This window comes from Plectropomus leopardus, chromosome 16, assembly GCF_026936395.1.
Source record: "Plectropomus leopardus strain MGB_pleo_1.0 chromosome 16, ASM2693639v1, whole genome shotgun sequence".
NCBI lineage: Eukaryota > Metazoa > Chordata > Actinopteri > Perciformes > Serranidae > Plectropomus > Plectropomus leopardus.
In genome coordinates, this window is record NC_142191.1 from 23117663 (window position 1) to 23134679 (window position 17017).

At 39.2% G+C, this 17017-nt stretch overlaps 1 protein-coding gene across 1 annotated transcript in view; it reads left to right on the top strand.

The window, feature by feature from the left end:
* The window catches only part of man1a1 (mannosidase, alpha, class 1A, member 1), a 165989-nt gene that overhangs the window by 32713 nt on the left and 116259 nt on the right, over nucleotides 1–17017 (top strand). Inside the window, exon 2 of the mRNA XM_042503009.2 lies at nucleotides 15255–15351. Coding sequence (XP_042358943.1) covers nucleotides 15255–15351 — 97 coding nt within the window. The remainder of the gene's footprint in view (nucleotides 1–15254; nucleotides 15352–17017) is intronic.

Sequence of the window (17017 nt, forward strand, 5' to 3'; positions counted from 1 at the left end):
TGCCTTTTGAAAATGAATGTCTTTTGGATGAAAGTTTTGAACACATATAGAATTTAAAATCTATTTCCGTCATTTGCATAAAAATCGTATTTCTATTGGAGTTGTAGCTATCATCAGAAGAATATTTTGGGCTTTTCAAAGTTTGCTGTGCAAAGTACTTCTTGGTCCAGAGTACTAGTTCATAATTCTATCTATGTAATCTTGCTATCTCTATATTTAATTTCTGATGTAAAATTGGGCATTTTAACACGGGGGAGTCTACAGGGATTGACTGTGTTAGAGCCAGCCTCAAGAGGCAAGTTGATGAACTGCAGGTTTTGGCACTTGAACATGTATGTTTTTTATGTAACCTTATGTAAATATCTCACAACATTAACCTTGACATTAACACGTGACGATATGTAACTTTTGAAACGCTAAATAGAACAAGCCTGACTTTTAAATTCTTAGCGACTTAAGGACACGAGGTGTTCCATTACATTTAAACAACAATGACTTAATATTTCAAACAGGACAGAAATTATGGTCTCGTGGATGTCCTGTTTGTTTGACTTCCCCTCGCTCATGTCCTGTGGGGACTTTCTTGGACTTTACAGTGTGTCAGTTAATCTCGGAGCCAAGTATTACAACAGATGGATTTACATTTGAGTAAGCTGAAAGCCCGGTGCGTCTCATAAAGATGCTAAAGGGTGCCTTTGGTGTCTACATCACATGGCTGAGCGTGAGAAAGTGGCCGTGTGTGACCCTCTGGCTCCAAATGGCCTGTCCATTCTCATTCCCAGAGTCTGTGTAACAGTGCTTGGCGAATCAAGCCGCGGTTATGGGTTCCCGCTCATAAACCTGCCCGACTCAATTGTGAGTCAATCATTGTGAATTGTCAATCATGACACCCTGTTTTTATACCATGACACAACAAAAATGTCTTTGACACCTAGCTTATTTACTTTTTTTTGCCTATATCCCTTCCACTAACATAGAGGGGCAGGGATAACGACCTATACTGCAGCCGGCCACCAGGGGGTGATCTAGCTGTCGTGTTGTCCATCTTTATATCTATGGTAGAGATTTAAAAAAACTGTCTGCTTTATTTTGTTAGAGTTTTCTTTATAGTTGAATAGTAGTGCATTGCAGGCTTTTCAAATCACTCATAGATGCATTTCCACGCGATGACAGTGTAACTTGATGAGAAGAACAGTCGCACACAGCATGTTCACAGTGATGAATTACATCACTCAAGTAATTTTCCTCCAAATTGATTTTCATAACAAAGTGGAAACAAATGGCTGCCTGGGAGGCAAGAAGACACATTATAAAATCGGAAACATTATAGCATGGTTTGAAAAATGATAATCATTGATACAAAGTGAGTATGATTTATTGTGAACAATAAAATAATACAAAACAATCTCTCACCACTTCAGGAACAAGTGTCTAACTACTCAGTGCACAGGGTCATTTCTTCAAAGCCACCTATTGTAGCTTTCAAGAGCCATTATTTGTGGCAGACTTGGCTTTGGTTTTCCTCCTTGTGTCACTTTTTCACTTCTGAAAAGGCATCTTTCAGTTGCTGTCCCACTCTGGAGAGAAATTTGCTCTTTCATTTCCCCGTCATTAAACCTCAGCTCGCTGAGGAAATTGCTGCACCTGGGTTACTGGCCATTATACCTGCACATTTGTAATTCTAATTATTTGTACCTGGACTCATTTGCATGCTATACTTTAGTTAACACTGACACACACAGGTGGGACAAAATGTGCCTGCAATGCTTTTGTGATGTGCCTGGGAAAAGACCGTTTTAATGGTGGACAGTTTGAGTCTTCAAACACAGGTGCAGGTAATAGCATTGATACTGGATGCGCTCCATCTTCGGTGTGCCTGGTATTTGTGAATCCTGGTTCGCTGGCATCTACAAAGACAGAGCCTTTATTAATGTTGTTAGCTTCTGTACACCTGTGCTTTTTGTACTGTGATAAGCCAAAATATCTGCTGTGATTGGTATGTATTTCATACCCTCGAGCACTTTGAAAAGACTCTTTAAAGACTAGAGCAGACACACTCTCACATCTAAAGATAACTGAGTTTTGTAGTCATACATGATTACTGCTAAATTTTGAATAGGATGTGGATGTGCCAGGGTCACTAATTGGAAGACTACAATCAGATTCCTGTCCTAGTCCTGGTGAAAATATCACACCAAACTCCATTTTAGAAATATGACATAGTAACAAGTCCTTAACTTAAGATGCACAAGATAAAAGGCGCCATATTTCGACAGTATTCTTGTCAGTTTGGCAACAATATAATTTGTATAGATAAACTACTGTACTCTACTTAACATTTTTGATTTTATCACCTCAACTGCCTCTGTTGGTTAGTTACGTTATATTAGTGAGATTGGACTGTGGAAATGAAATGAGAGGGGAGCCGTTTCAGAAATCAAGATTTCTCATTAAAATAAGTACCGGTTTGTGGATCAGATAAACGCTGAATTAAACATGGACTGTGTTCACTCCACAACTCCACCAGTATCATCTCCTTTTCAACGTTTTTGCTTCCCTGGAGTCTCCTCCATGTTTACTGTCCACCTGGTTTGTTGCTTTAGTGCTGAAAGGAGTGCGCGATAATATTAAAAATATTTAATTTTGTCAGAATAACAAGATGAGAAAAATACTTAGGACAGCTCTGACTAAATTTTATGACAGCCTTCAGAGTCTCCCACTCATTCATTTATTTGTGGCGGTCTGCCACAATTAAAACATATGCAGTCATGTATTGATTTTACATTTTTAGAGCTGGACCAATCATCAGGAGCTCTATTGGAATAAATGTACACTTCAGTTATTCATTGCAGAAGCAGCATATCGTCAGGCGCAGTGAAACTGAAACTTAACTCTTCCTTGCACTGGCTCTAAAAGTTTGCCTTTACTCCCTCTGCAGCAGCTTCTCCTCTCATTCAATGATCAGCTCTCATGGATTGACAAATCAATTATCAGTCCAATTCAGAGAGGGGACTAAGACTGATTAACCAAAAGGGGCACACACTAAAAAAAAGGGACTTTTATTTGTCTTTATTATTATTATCATTATTGTTGTTGTTTTATTGTTATTTAATATTTATTTAAAAGGGACACAGCATATTTATGAACAGCAGTATAAAATACAAATAAATATGCAGGAGTTATCAGGTCTGCTAATTTGCATCCATAGTCCCTTGGCAGGTTAAAGACGAAAAAAGAGAAATAAATGAATAAATAAAGAAGAACAACACAATACAACAATTCATACAGAGAACAAAGGTGCACTAACAGTAGCAATGTAAGCTGTCATAAAGTGAATGGTATAAGGTTTAAGTTAGATTAGCAACTAAGTCTTACATATTTACCATCCCCTACACTGCATCAAACCCTAGAACATGCATTATGTAGTTTTATTAGCACCTCTTTTCCATATGTTTCCCATATAAGACTTTTTCCTAGCATTTCAGCAGTGTCTCTGTACAAGTGTAGTAGGGCGTAAAAGCTCCCAGCGTCTTCTCCTCTCTAATATAGATGCAGCCCCGGGGTCTGGCACATTTCAAAATGTCATTTCTATTTCATGATGTTTAATGTGTCAGACCTTTCATTTCCCATCTTTCCATCCTTTCCCCCCCGCTGTATCTGAAATACATATACACTCATGGTATCTGGGAAGTATGATTTACATGACGCAAGAAGCTTTATTTTTTGATGCTTGTTTTTGCCAAGTTGATCACAGTGAATGTTTAATGCGCTCTTATTTCATCCCATAAACAGTGTGTGTGTGTGTGTGTGTGTGTGTGCGTGCGTGTGCGTGTGCGTGTGCGCGTGCACTTGTGTGTTTTCTTGTGTGAACCAGCAGCAGTTGCTGTCTGGGCTCAGAGATAGGGTTGAGAGAGATGCAGTAATATTTTTTTACAGAGGTGAACACAGTTCCTTACATCCCCACATAGAGAGAGAGAGGGGGTGGATGTAGAGGGAGAGATTAAATTCAGGATAGCATAAACACAGACACGCCTGGTAAACAACCCCGGAGCAACCGAATCAACAACCACAAACTTGATCAATTTGAACTTTTGGGGAAATTAAAAGCATGCTCCTCTCTGCTTTCCCTTTGTTGCTCCGTCGTTTGAAAATGCTGCTGATGAGTTGCTGCGGTTTTGCTCATCTCTTTAGCTTATTAACGCACTCGCAGCTGTACTTCATGCAGCGATTAAAGTGGATATAGGTAAGAAAACTGCCTGAGATTAAATGTGATGTTATGTTTCCTCACAACTAGACATTTCTGTTGCTTCTCTACTCATGACAAATGAAGAGCCTTAAGCTACAATAGCAGCTGCTTTAAAGAAATACGGCTGCATTTTTGCTTGCAAACAGGTTCTTGCTACTCTCACCGACCGACTGCTGTAACATAGTCGTGAGTCAAACCGTAATATTTCATTAATTCTCTACTCTATTGATCTACTCCTGCCAACACCTGCTACATAGTAGGTCTTCCAAAAGACTGTTTATACTCCAGATTATGATAATGAAATAAACAAGAAATCACGCCGTACATAACTGCTGTGAATGAAATGAACAGTGAAGGAAATGACAACAGGCTTATGAGTAAGCTCACGCCTGTGCCTGTAGATTATACAGTATTTATATGTGATCGATTGCTATCAGTGGCTTTGTTTCCATTTCTGTTACCTGTGATGTGCTGAATCATAAAAGCATTATTAAACCACAAAATTTAGTAAGACAGGAAATATAGCAGTTTGATGACAAGCCAATTAGATGATTTTGTACTTGAAGAAATGATGGGATACAGTAGTTAAAAAAATTCATATTGTATATAGGGATGCACGAAAATATCGGCATCATCAGTATTGGTAGGTAACAGCTTTAAAATGAAATAATGCTCAAAATGAACTTTTCTGCCAATATGACAGCCCAATAAGATGACGCTTTGATTATGTGACTTTAATAAATTGAAATGCGTCAAAAATTGTTTTGATTTTTACTTTCGTCAGGATTGTCTCAGGGAGAGCATCAGCCGAGCCTGCTAGTTGGTCTGGCCAGTGGGAGGTGCTTGGTCTGTTGACTGCATCTAGCATGGTTGCTGGGACATAAACCTTTGCAATTTACACACAGTACACTAAAATATGTTTCTCACATTTATGGTGAAAAATAGACAATGCGGCGACAGAATCTTGATTCAGCACTGCCTAGTTTGACAATTTAAACTCAGTTTATAGAGTGACACAACAATTTATCAAAAAAACCAAAGCAAACAAACAAAAAAAACATAGGGGACCTAGTCAGTTTGCTCAGTAACCAGCTGTGGGCCCCGGGTCCTCCATGTGGCCTGGTAGAAAACCTATCAGCATCACTGGAATATAGATAGATATGTGACTAGTATCATCACTTCTATTCTTTGCCTTTCACATAGTGACACATGGCCAACACTAGCTCGAACCAATTCACATTGAAAAATCACTTCAATGAATTTGAATTACTGTTTTCATGGAAATTCTTTTTTTTATCGATGCCCAAAAAACTGATTCAACTTTAAAGTGATATTTCAAAAGTTTGCAGAAAGATTGAGTGGAAAATGATCAGATCAGTGGCCTGCTGAGCGCTTTCCATTATCGTCACAGACCAAATAATGCATTTCTACTCTTCCTTCTTCTCCTCTTTTTTGGTTTTGTTTCATTATTTCTTCATCCTCTTCTAAGAAATGTTTCATTATTATACCCTAAACTGCCTTAAAAGATGTTGACCAAAATGTGTTGTTTTTTTTTTTTTTTTATTTTTGCTTGATGTTAACATGTTTCTTTTAATGTGAAGCATTTTTACGTGACGTTTCCAGTTTGTAATCTTTTCCTGCTTCCTATCTGTCTCCTCACGTTCTGTGACCCATGCCTTTTTCCTCTCAGTGTCTCACTCTGTCTTTATCTGCCTCTCATTGACATGGCAGGGAGTGAAGCAGTCAAGCATCTGTACTTCACCACACACTCACTGGGGATGCTGCTTTGGCAGGCAGATTTTGTGTGTGTGTGTGTGTGTGTGTGTGTGTGTGTGTGTGTGTGTGTGTGTGTGTGTGTGTGTGTGTGTGTGTGTGTGTGTTTTCAGCTCTGTGCAGCCACATGCAGATTGGCGGTCTGATGTCCTCATCTGCCCAACAACCATATTGCCACCTAACCGCCCTCTTTCTCTCTCTCACACTCTCTCTGACTCTCCCCGTCACACACACTCTCGCTCACAATGCACCTGTTACAAGGGCGTTAGTCACAAGTGTCTCCCCTGAGACAAGAGGATTCAGTTTCAGCCTCACTTTCACCACAGCGGCCCCTAGACGAACTCGCTCACGCACTATTTCCCCCTTTCCTGTTTCACACACATTGACTCAGTTACAGATTACTTAAGACGCCCTGGAGCAAACAGGGTCATTAACCCCTAAATCTTTGCACTGTAGTTAATGATTTGCCATCATCCCACTGTGTGCATAAATGTGTGTGTATAAACAGCAGTGTAAAGTGCACACTGAATCCACGCCAGGTTATAATTTGGAGGACATTTAAACCATGTCTCAGTGGACTGTTATTCAGTGCTCATCTGTGTATAGCATGCCCTTTGAGTTGGCCTTATTGTTGTATTGTTAACACATTTGTAACTTTATGTCAGTAAAATACTGTTTGTCATGATGCCAAGTAAGCACCTGTCAGATGTGGAAAGGGCTCTCCGTTTGATTTTACTATTTAAGATTGGTTTTGTGGGACATTTCTTGTCCACCTTAAGTTCTTATTATTATCATCCTTATTAAAGGTTCTTCACCCTAGTGTTGTTTTCAGAATAATTTATTAAAGAAAGTTATTTAAAAAAACAAAATATAGTTATTTAAGGGCAGGAAAATATAAAACAAAATGAAAAAATGTTGTTTTGAGATGCTGGTTTTAAAATGTCAGTCCAAAATCTCTCCAAGGTGCTCAACTAGGTTGAGATCTGAGTCTAAGTTTATCAAAGTGCTTTAAAGTCAAGAAAGTGGAAGATGAAAGCCCTTCACTTTTACTCCTACTCACAGACTTATGAATAAACTACATTCATCAAACTTCTTTTGAATAAAATATGCACTTAAATGTAAAGAGAGCGTCAGAGGTCTTAAAAGTAAAATGATGTTGTCAGGAAAAATGTGTGTAATTCAGAGAAGGATAGTCTTCTCTTACTGTTTATTTGCTGTTTTCTTGTAAGCATTTTGCTCCACATTTGTTAGTTTACTACACCATTTTTATTTTCTTTTGAAATTGGCCTTGTTATCTGTTTTCTCTGATGAGTTCTTACTTTCTTCATAGACTGTATAAAAGAACTGGATGTAGCTTCTGGGTCTGAAAAATAAAGCCAATGCAGTCCATAGAAGTCTGAGCGAGAATACTCCCCTGACTTCTCACTTGATTTATTACCTCGTCTTCTTCAGAACAGCATGATGTTCATTTTGTAAATTATGGTCCCATTTCGATTGAAACAGACGATAGAGCAGGGTATGCTTTGTGGTATGGTTACTGATTGACAAGTCACTTACAATGTGTATCCATGGCACTGTGTGCATTTAAAAAGCTGTGAACTTGATATTGAGTGTTGTCAGTGTTTTAGATCTTTGGCTTCTTCCACAGTATGTTTTCAGTTCATGAAAGTTGGGATATTTTGGTCATCTAAAAATATCTTGTTCTGCATTCAGTTGTATGACAAGACACTGTATAGAGTCCATTGTACATTTTTGCCCAGTAAAATGCCTGTTTTCTGCTTGACCAAATTAGCATACCATTTATTATTACAGTTAATGTGAAGCTTGGATGTACCTTGCTAACTCAACTACCGAGCAAGCACTATCATTAGCTGATGATTTAGATTTGCCATGCTGATGGTTACAGGTCCTGTCAGGCTTGTAATTTGTATCAGTCAGCGCAACCCTTTGTCCAAATATGGTTACATATGGCTGCAAAAAAACAAGATGGTGATAGCAAAAATGGCAAACTCAAGGCTTCAAAACTACAGTGCTCACACCACTGGGTGACATCACGGTGGCTTTGTCCACTTCTTTCATGCAGTCTGTGGTTCCTGTTATTTCATCACTGTTTAAATATTAACATAGAAATGTAGGAGATTGTTGTCAACGTCACATGAAAAAAAAAATGTTACAGACTTCAAACAAATAAAATTGATTATGTTATTTTTTTACCTAATAAAAGACAATTTTTTGACTTTTAAATTGGCTGTATAATAGTATAATAAGTATAGTTTTTTGGATAGAAAAAGCACATAGCACATGATTAACAACAGTAAAGCTTTGTACTGGTCAAGTCTGTGAATGTGAAGCCCTCAGCAAATGATTAACATAGTTTTCATACTCATCAAAACCTTCATTAAGTAAATCCTTGTGTTGTATATTTAGACATCTGTTTTGTACCTATAATTTCTTATTAAGGTTTTTCCCCTCTCTTTCCCCCTTTCTGAAATGAGCGGCACAGTCCAAGAATAGAAATCAGACAACAACCTGTTGGCAGGCCATCCGATGAGAAAAAAAGACCAGCCAGTCTTGTCAGCATTTCATTTCTTAAATTTTAGCTCAACATGTTTGAGAATCAGGTCTTTAAAATGATATACAAGAAGTAAAATGATGATATAGAAGATGTGCAAGAGAAAAAGTAAGGAGTTGTGAAGACCAAACCTCAGTTTTAACTGCAATAATAAAAGAAAAGGCTTGTTACTGTGATAGCTACACGGTCTGCAGGCTATGATGCTTTATCATGTGAATGTTTGATAATGAAACTGTAGCTTGTTTCAATTTCTCTGACTTTCTGGCACTTTTTGAAAGTTGTAGAATCTAACTTTATTTTTTAAATCTGCATGTTAACTACTTGTAGAAGTCAGACATCATTTTTACTTCGGATGCACTACATGCACCTGAGAGTGAGTCATTTTATTCCCCTGTGCTGTGTGTTAGCATGCTGTAACACTACAATTAGCTGTCCTGCTGACAGGAGACAGTAGTAGAGCCGGGGAACAAGGTTTTGGCTGTGTGGATGCGTGTGCATGTACCGTATATGTGCTGTGTGTCGTCCGTGAAGATGACACAGTTATTAGTTCAGTGCCTGAGGCAGATCAATAGGCTGAGAGGAGAGGTGGAGCAGGGGGACAACAACAGAGAATATGAATGAATTGAAGAGTGATAGAGAAGGAGGCGATTATCAACACTTCTCACGCAGCCTTTCTGTACCAAATAATCTCATCCTCGGCCTTGTACATGTGCATCTGCGTGCTCTGGAGATGAGAGGAGGTGTGTATGCTCTTAAGATCTTCCTGCTAGATTGAACTTGATGTTGGTGCCCTAGAAAAGCACTGCACCTTAAACACAGAGCCAATTAGCATGGAGATATTGTGTGTCTGAAATAGCTTCAGCCACCAGATCCTAATAACGGCGGTCAGCCCAGAAAATCCTGCGCGGTTAATCCAATTAGAGTCAACACATAGGGATCCTTAGCATGAAATCCAATAAGAGTTAACACACAGGGAATGTTTAGTAGTGTGAGCCACACTTATATTTACACATACCTATTTATATACTGTGATTTGCCAAAATGTAATTCTGTTGACAGTTTATGGAGATCCTTGCCAGGTTCCAGAGCCTTAAAATTCCCACTCATGCCTCCGATTTTGAGTAATTCAAGTGAGTTGAGTTCAGCACAGAGGCAGACAAGCTAGTGAGGATAGCCTGGAGTGCTTACATATTAGTAACAGACCTATACTAGTTCTGCTACTAGCTAGCATGATATCAGCCAGCCTGACTACTTATTCAGCCAGCCTGTCTGTCAAAAGGATAACATTGCCTTCAGGAACCACGTCCTCTTTACTGATGTTTTAAAAGTCAAAACCCGCTTTACACCTTACATTAACAGGCGTGATTACATTAACACCTGGCAATAAAATGTCTCTAAGGGCCACATTGAGATCAGATAGCTCTGCCCAGCTCAAACAACTGAATGCAGTACAAACGGGCGTTACCCCGCCTGTCAACAGCTATTTTGATAAGACTTTTTTAAAGCTTTAATTTAGAAAAACCCAAACTCTTATATAGTGTGCACATTATGATATTGTCTGCAATTTCAATGACAATTTTGTCATAATAATAAAACAAATTACAAACAAAATATCTTGAATTGCCCATAGTTTTCATTGATTAAAACATCAGAGCCAGTCAGGAATATTTAGAAGGCAACAAGGTCGATGAGGATGAAATGGCCTCCCTGATTGCAAAGAAACTGGTGATAGAGACCACTGTGCGCTCCATAGCTTCAGTGTCAGGTGAGGGAGAGCCCATGCTGCCTGGCCACACAATTGCATACTTCTGCCCACATCATTTATGTTTAATGAGTTAAAAATGTTTCCCTGACCACCTATGTAGGTGGTTTAGACAATCAGATCACAAAATGTCATTTTGAGTGCATTTACAAATGCTTTTCCATGTTGTCAAACACTATGTGATACAATGCATTTTAATGTAAGGTGTTTAGTGGGTTGTAATGTCTTCAAAGTTGTCCTCATAGTAAAAAACTGCAGAGTCTGCCAAGGGAACTCCTATTTTTTTCCAATTCGGCCCGGTGTCTAATTTTCCTGTATTAAGGCATTTTGTCGTAAGTTATTGAGTATTTAAACAACATACTGTCTTTTTTTAATACATAGCATGGTATTCTCAATAGCAATTGTGTTATTGACATTTCTTTAAGTATTCATTGTTGTATACTGTAAAACCATGAATTATATCCAAATGATCTCTTTATGATATGTAAAAACAAAAAAACACCATTTTTGGATAGCCAGTGCCAATTTGATTACAGTGTAAACTCCTCCATTATGTTCTCCTTTGTTTTCATGTGGAGTGTTTTCTGTCATCTTGATCTCAACACCCTTGAGCAGACCTTGGATCAGCTTTAGTCATCCTCTTGTGTTTTCCAGTGCAGTATTTGGAGTGGAACAAGAGTATTTGAGTAGATATCTTAATGTGACATGCATATAGGAGCTGTAATTAGCAGGCTCACTAGCTTTAATTAGTGGGTTTAAATGGAGGAAAGCTTTCGCTCACTGTCCTTTTGATGTGTGTGGGAGATGTTATGCAAATGCAGTGGCTTTTGTTCTTTGTTTGTGCATGTGCGTGTGTGTGTGCATGTGCGTGTGTGTGTGTGTGTGTGTGTGTGCGTGCGTGCGTGTGTGTGTGTGTGCGTGCGTGTGTGTGTGTGTGTGTGTTAAAAAAAAGGGCACGTGTGAAGATAGACCAGTTTTTTTGATCTTATGATGTCTACCTGCCACTAAACCAATACTACACCCCTCAAAAGTTAGCATAGCAAACAGGTGCAGATGGAGCACAAGGGATCAGAGGTAACTGTGCTAAGTAGGCTTCCATTATTTCTCTCGAGTATATTATGGCATATTCCTTTATGTACTGTGACCTAATTTCCAGTTTATTCATCAGAGGCTGTCAGTTATGCTCACAATATGAATAAAAAAAAAACCAGAAGAGTATCACAACAGTGTCTTTTCTATGGCTCATAATTGTTACACAGCAATAGATACACAGTGTTCCCACAGCCATGAAAAAGTTCAGAATTTCACAAACACATTTTCCAGATCTGGGAAGTCATGAAATGAATGAAAAAAAAAAAACAAACACTATAAACTTTGGAAAGGGTCATTTAATGTTGTGTGTAATGAAATTGTTAAAGTTCTGTAAACAATGTCCATGTAATGCAACATAATGGCAAATTTAATTTCTGTAGCTGTGGATGTAATAATACTGTGTGTGTGAAATTTTGTTTACCATCGCACATAGTACGTTTATTTAAAAAAAAAAAGGTACATTCTGGGTGCTTAAAAGTCATGGAAAAGTTTTTAATTTTTTTCCATGAAAATGTATGGGAACCCTGGCTATATGTGAGCGCAAATGTTTATATTGGGCTTCACCTTGCTTATGGATGCCTCCTGATGGTTCAACTACAAGATGTCAGAAAATTCCATTTATCTGAAATGCCTTTTAAAATAATTGTGCTGTAATGATGAGTGTGATAACAATAATGTGTCAACATCAACGCTGTTGATTAAAGTTTCTGTATACAACATTCAGAGCATTAATAAAGAAGCAAACCAGTATTTGCTATGTAAAGAAAAAGTGGCGTCCTGAGTCACACTACCTCTGTTTGTGTTGTAATCTGAGCTTCTCTGTGGTTTGTTGTGGCAAGCTAGTCCAGCAGTGCATTCATGTGTGTGTCTCACGGGCTAGTTGTTCTCGACCAAGGTTCTGGGGACCAAAAGGGCTCCTTAAGGGAGTTCCAGGGGGTCACTAGATTAGGGGGAAATAGTTTACCTGACTATTTAAGTCACAAAAGAAGTAGGTTAAATATGAATAAGAGTAATAAGAGTGACTATTCTGATCCTAGGTCTCACTTCCTCCTTAACTGTAGCTGTCAACAACAGAATTCTTGTTTTAATCTTATCAACATGCACATTTTTTTCAGGGTCCTTGACAAAAGAGGTTGAAAGCCACTTGGCTTACTTATCATTGCTGCTTTGAAGTGCACTCATACGACAGTACGAGTTAGCACCATTAGCTGCTAGCTGCCAGCTTAGCCACTTCCAGAATTCATATTCTCTACATTTTGCATAAAGTCCCTTTATTATTATTTATGAGGCCAAAATGCCTCACATTTATTGGTACCAACTTCTCAAAATTTTAAAAATGCAGCTTTTATATTCTTTAATTAGTCGTAGATTGATTTTTTTGGACTGTAAGGACTGACAAAATAAGCTGATTTAATACATCACCATGGCTTTGGGGCCCTCTATATTTCCACATTTTTAGAGAAATTTTGAATCACTTAATTTAATTAAATAAACCAAGAGATAATAAAGCCATTCTTAGCTGTAATTCTACGAACACCACCACTACTCGTAATGGAGCAAATAGGCCAAAGGAAAAACGGCAACCTGTAGACCTGTCAGAGTGTACCGCCTCCACCAGATCTTGTGATGTTCTTTTTTTAATGGTAGTTGTAATAAAGTGCAGCCTTTCACCTTGTAGGTATTAAAAACTCATTCATATTTTATTGAACCTCACTTTAGCTTCTCTGGCTCTTATCCTTGTACGTGCAGTGGCGGTGAGACGGGTGGGATGAAGTCGCAGTACTGAAAACCACATTTCCTGACTGTTTGTCTCTTTGACTGACTTACCAAAGTGCTCGTTTATTGACTGGTTTACTGGCTTATTTACCAACTGTGGTTTCCTGCGTAACAGGTCACGTGACCTTGTGGCTCGTTGACCCACTGGTTTACTGACTGCTGTGGTCATTTTGAGATGATCACGGTGAATTGCTGCTATTCTCTGTGAGTGTTTGTCCTTGAGTGAGCTAATTAAGAGTGAGTCAGCAGCAGTGACAGAAGAAACTGTGCCACTTAGACACGCACGCATGCAAAGTAGCGCACACACACACACGCATGTACAGTATATGCTTGCAACAGGATATGGGTACCAAGAGAGGGTGTATTGCACGGTAATACGATCCCCTTGGAGAGATCCTGCCGGCTGTGCATCAGTTTCACAATCTGTTTGCTGAATGCTTGTGTATGTGGCTTACTACATTCAGGTGTACAAAGCAGGCATTCACTCCATATACGCTATAGGTTACAGCGTAAGAGCTTATGAGAAGAGGACACTGAACAGACTCTCCGTCTGAAGGTGGAGGATAAAGGGTTTTAGCGTGTCTAATCCAGAAGCAGGTTCTAGAAAGCTCCAGAGCGATGCTACGTAACCTGGATTAGCAGGACAAACAAATGCCGAGCTGGAGGAGGAGCTGAGACTGAGACTGAAATGACTGTCTGGGTGTTAGATTGAAAACTAGCGTTCATGCTGCTATCAAGCCCCCAGCCGGCACCAGATTAAAATAAAATGGAACTTCAATGATTCCTTCTGGGGGAATTGGGTGGTTTCAACAGCAGATAATGGGACTCAGCAGAGTAAAATGTTCCTTTTCACAGGGAACTGAGGGATATTTGGGTTTTGTTTTTAGCGGAAATGAGACGATCAATCACCCCCACCAATCCTGATTGGCTTACAGACATTTTGAATAGGTCATTTAACAGAGAATATCTGGACAGATGTTGCACTGTTGTTGTCTATTGATTTCAGTTTTGTGTTCAGAACTGTCCAAACAAATAAGTCATTAGTTTCAGAGCCTCAGGCCCAAGCCTCTCCTTTTATAATTGGATTTTACAGTTTTTTGCCGTGACATTTTATGGACCACATGATTCATCGGTTGATAGTGAGAACTTTTGACAGATAAATCAATAACAAAAATGAGTGGTACAAATGTTGGCCAATTAGTAGCAAAATATAACAATAAAGAAATGCCAAAAATGTGGGCCCAGTAGTTTTGACACTGTTTTCATAATACTTGTTGCCTGGAGACCGCTAATATTTATGCCCTCTCCAGCGGTTTACATCTGTATGCCCCATTCTTGTTAATGCTATATCTCAAGAGCGCCTTATGGGAATTTCTTCTAATTTGGCACAAATGACATGAGAGGTCAAGCTCACTGGGACCCTATCTGTCTCATTCTTTTAAACACGATACCTCGAGAATGCCTTGAGGGAATTTTTTTCAAATGTGGACCACATTTCTTTGACTCAAGTATAACTGATTTTGGTGCTCCAAGGTCAAATTGGCCAATTTGGTCAGATACTGAACTGGTGACACTCAGCCTGGGTGCCCACCTTGAAACTGTGCTGATTGTATAGATCTTCTCTGCTGCAGTGGGAAAGGTGTGTGAAGGATCCATGTTTTCTACTGACATGGGTGTAAACTGTAACTGCAACTTGGCAGGTTTGTGGAGGCATACAACTGCGAGGCTGTAATTCTAGTGTATTTTTTCCAGCGTTAAGAATGTAATTTGATAACAATTCTTCAAAAAAATAAAGTCAAGTTAACCTTTCGCAAAATGTTTGCATGGATGACGTGTGACTGTAAAAATTGTCTCTCAAACATTTGTATGTACCATGAAAATCCACTATCATTTGGGATTTAAACAAAATCCCACCATTGTTTGAATATGATTCTGTCTCTTCATTACAGCTCAAAGTTGAATTGTCCTCTTTAACTCTCTTCATTTTTCACCTCCTCCTCCCTCCCCCTCCCCCTCTTCCTCCCCCCTGTCAGATGATGAAACATGCGTGGGACAGCTACAGGCGCTATGCCTGGGGTTCCAATGAGCTCAGGCCCGTCTCCAAGCAAGGCCACTCCAGCAATCTATTTGGTGAGTGAGAGAGCGCACACTCACAAACACACACGATTGATCTCTTGTCCCTGCCACCAGCGGCCTTGGCCTTTAGATTAGCAGCCAAATTGGCCGTCAGTTAGAGCCATCCATCTATGGATGCCTCTAAATGTCAGCTTTATCATATATTTATATTCTGTTTGTGCCACTTGCCAGTTGCTGGTGTAAATGAGTGTGGTAAAGTGGGGTGTCTTATTCTGTCCCTGCTTCTTTTTTCTGTTTCACACAACTCCACTCTGAAAAACTTAATTCTCCGCCTGCCTTTCAGTTCTGAAATAACACAAAGAATGCTGCTGGATAACTGCAGGGCCTCGTTAATAAATATCACATACACATGCGCTCACACACATTTTGTTTAGGTCTTTCTGCTGTGAGGAGTGATCATCCCCCACTTTGATTGCGCGTGTGTGTGTGTGTACGTGCAGCAGAAACCAAATTAAACTAGGATAATAACTGCATCTTTTTTACGTATTTTTGTCATCCCCACAGCCACACACACGCACTACGTTGCTCCTCCTTTTGCCTCATTGTGTTTAGTTGGCTGAGATCGTTGGCTTAACAAAAGCTGGACTCAGAAAAATGCCACCAAAGTAAACATAACGCTAAAAGGAGAGGATTCCACAGATCTGTTATGAAGGCACTAGTGCCAATGGCAGAGTCTCAATACAACTCATTAAAATCACATTTAGTCTGCCGTGTTTTTTGGTTTTGTCTGAATTGTGTAGAGAGATAAAAGGACCAGAGATGTGAAAGTGTTAAGATAAAACTGCTTAGTTTTTAAAAAGCGGTCCTGAAACGGATGGATGCTTTCATTGAGATTTTGTGTACTGTTGATATCTACATGTTGCTGTGTGAAAATTTCTATATGTTGCTCAATATGTCACTGGCTGTATAACCAAATATCCCTCTGGGACAATAAATCTATTTTTTGATGCAGTTGTAGCTTAGTAGAGTGGGTGGACACAATCTCGTAAGGAATGAAATAGTAAAAAATAAAAAAAACCCATTTAATCTTCATTGAGACTGTGTTAGATTGGTGCACATGCTCCTTTTGCAGGTGATTTGTGTGTACTCCAAGTGTTTGCACACATTATGAATACTGTAATTTATTCTGTCTGATTGGATTAATAAGAGCGGGAACTGGATTTTTAATTTGTTAAGATCTCTTTCTGTCCTCTCTCTTGACCTAATTAAATTCTCAGTGAGAATATTTGTTTAGATACCTTGAGCTCCAGATGAGGACCGTGTGTGCGTGCGTGCATGTGTGTGTGCGTGCGTGTGCGCGTGCGCGTGCGTGCGCGTGCGTGTGTGTGTGTTTGCATGTGACAGTTTAGAGTAGTGCCGTTGCAGGCTCTTGACTTGATAAGATGGCATTCATGTGTGAAAGAGGTAGCTGTGCCTCCACTGCTGATAACACCGGTCTCTTGGCACCAAAACACACTTATGTACTTGATGTGGTTTGAAGTTTTTCTCAGTGTTTGTTTATTTTAATGTCCCCTCTTATGACAAGATGCATGTGTCAGTGCAGCCAGAGGCAAAAAAATCTAACTGTAGAACAAAATATTTCCTTTTAGATAATCTTTAGTAAACTACCTGAAATCAGAAAGGTTGTATAAAAATGGAAACTATGTTTGAAATTGATCAG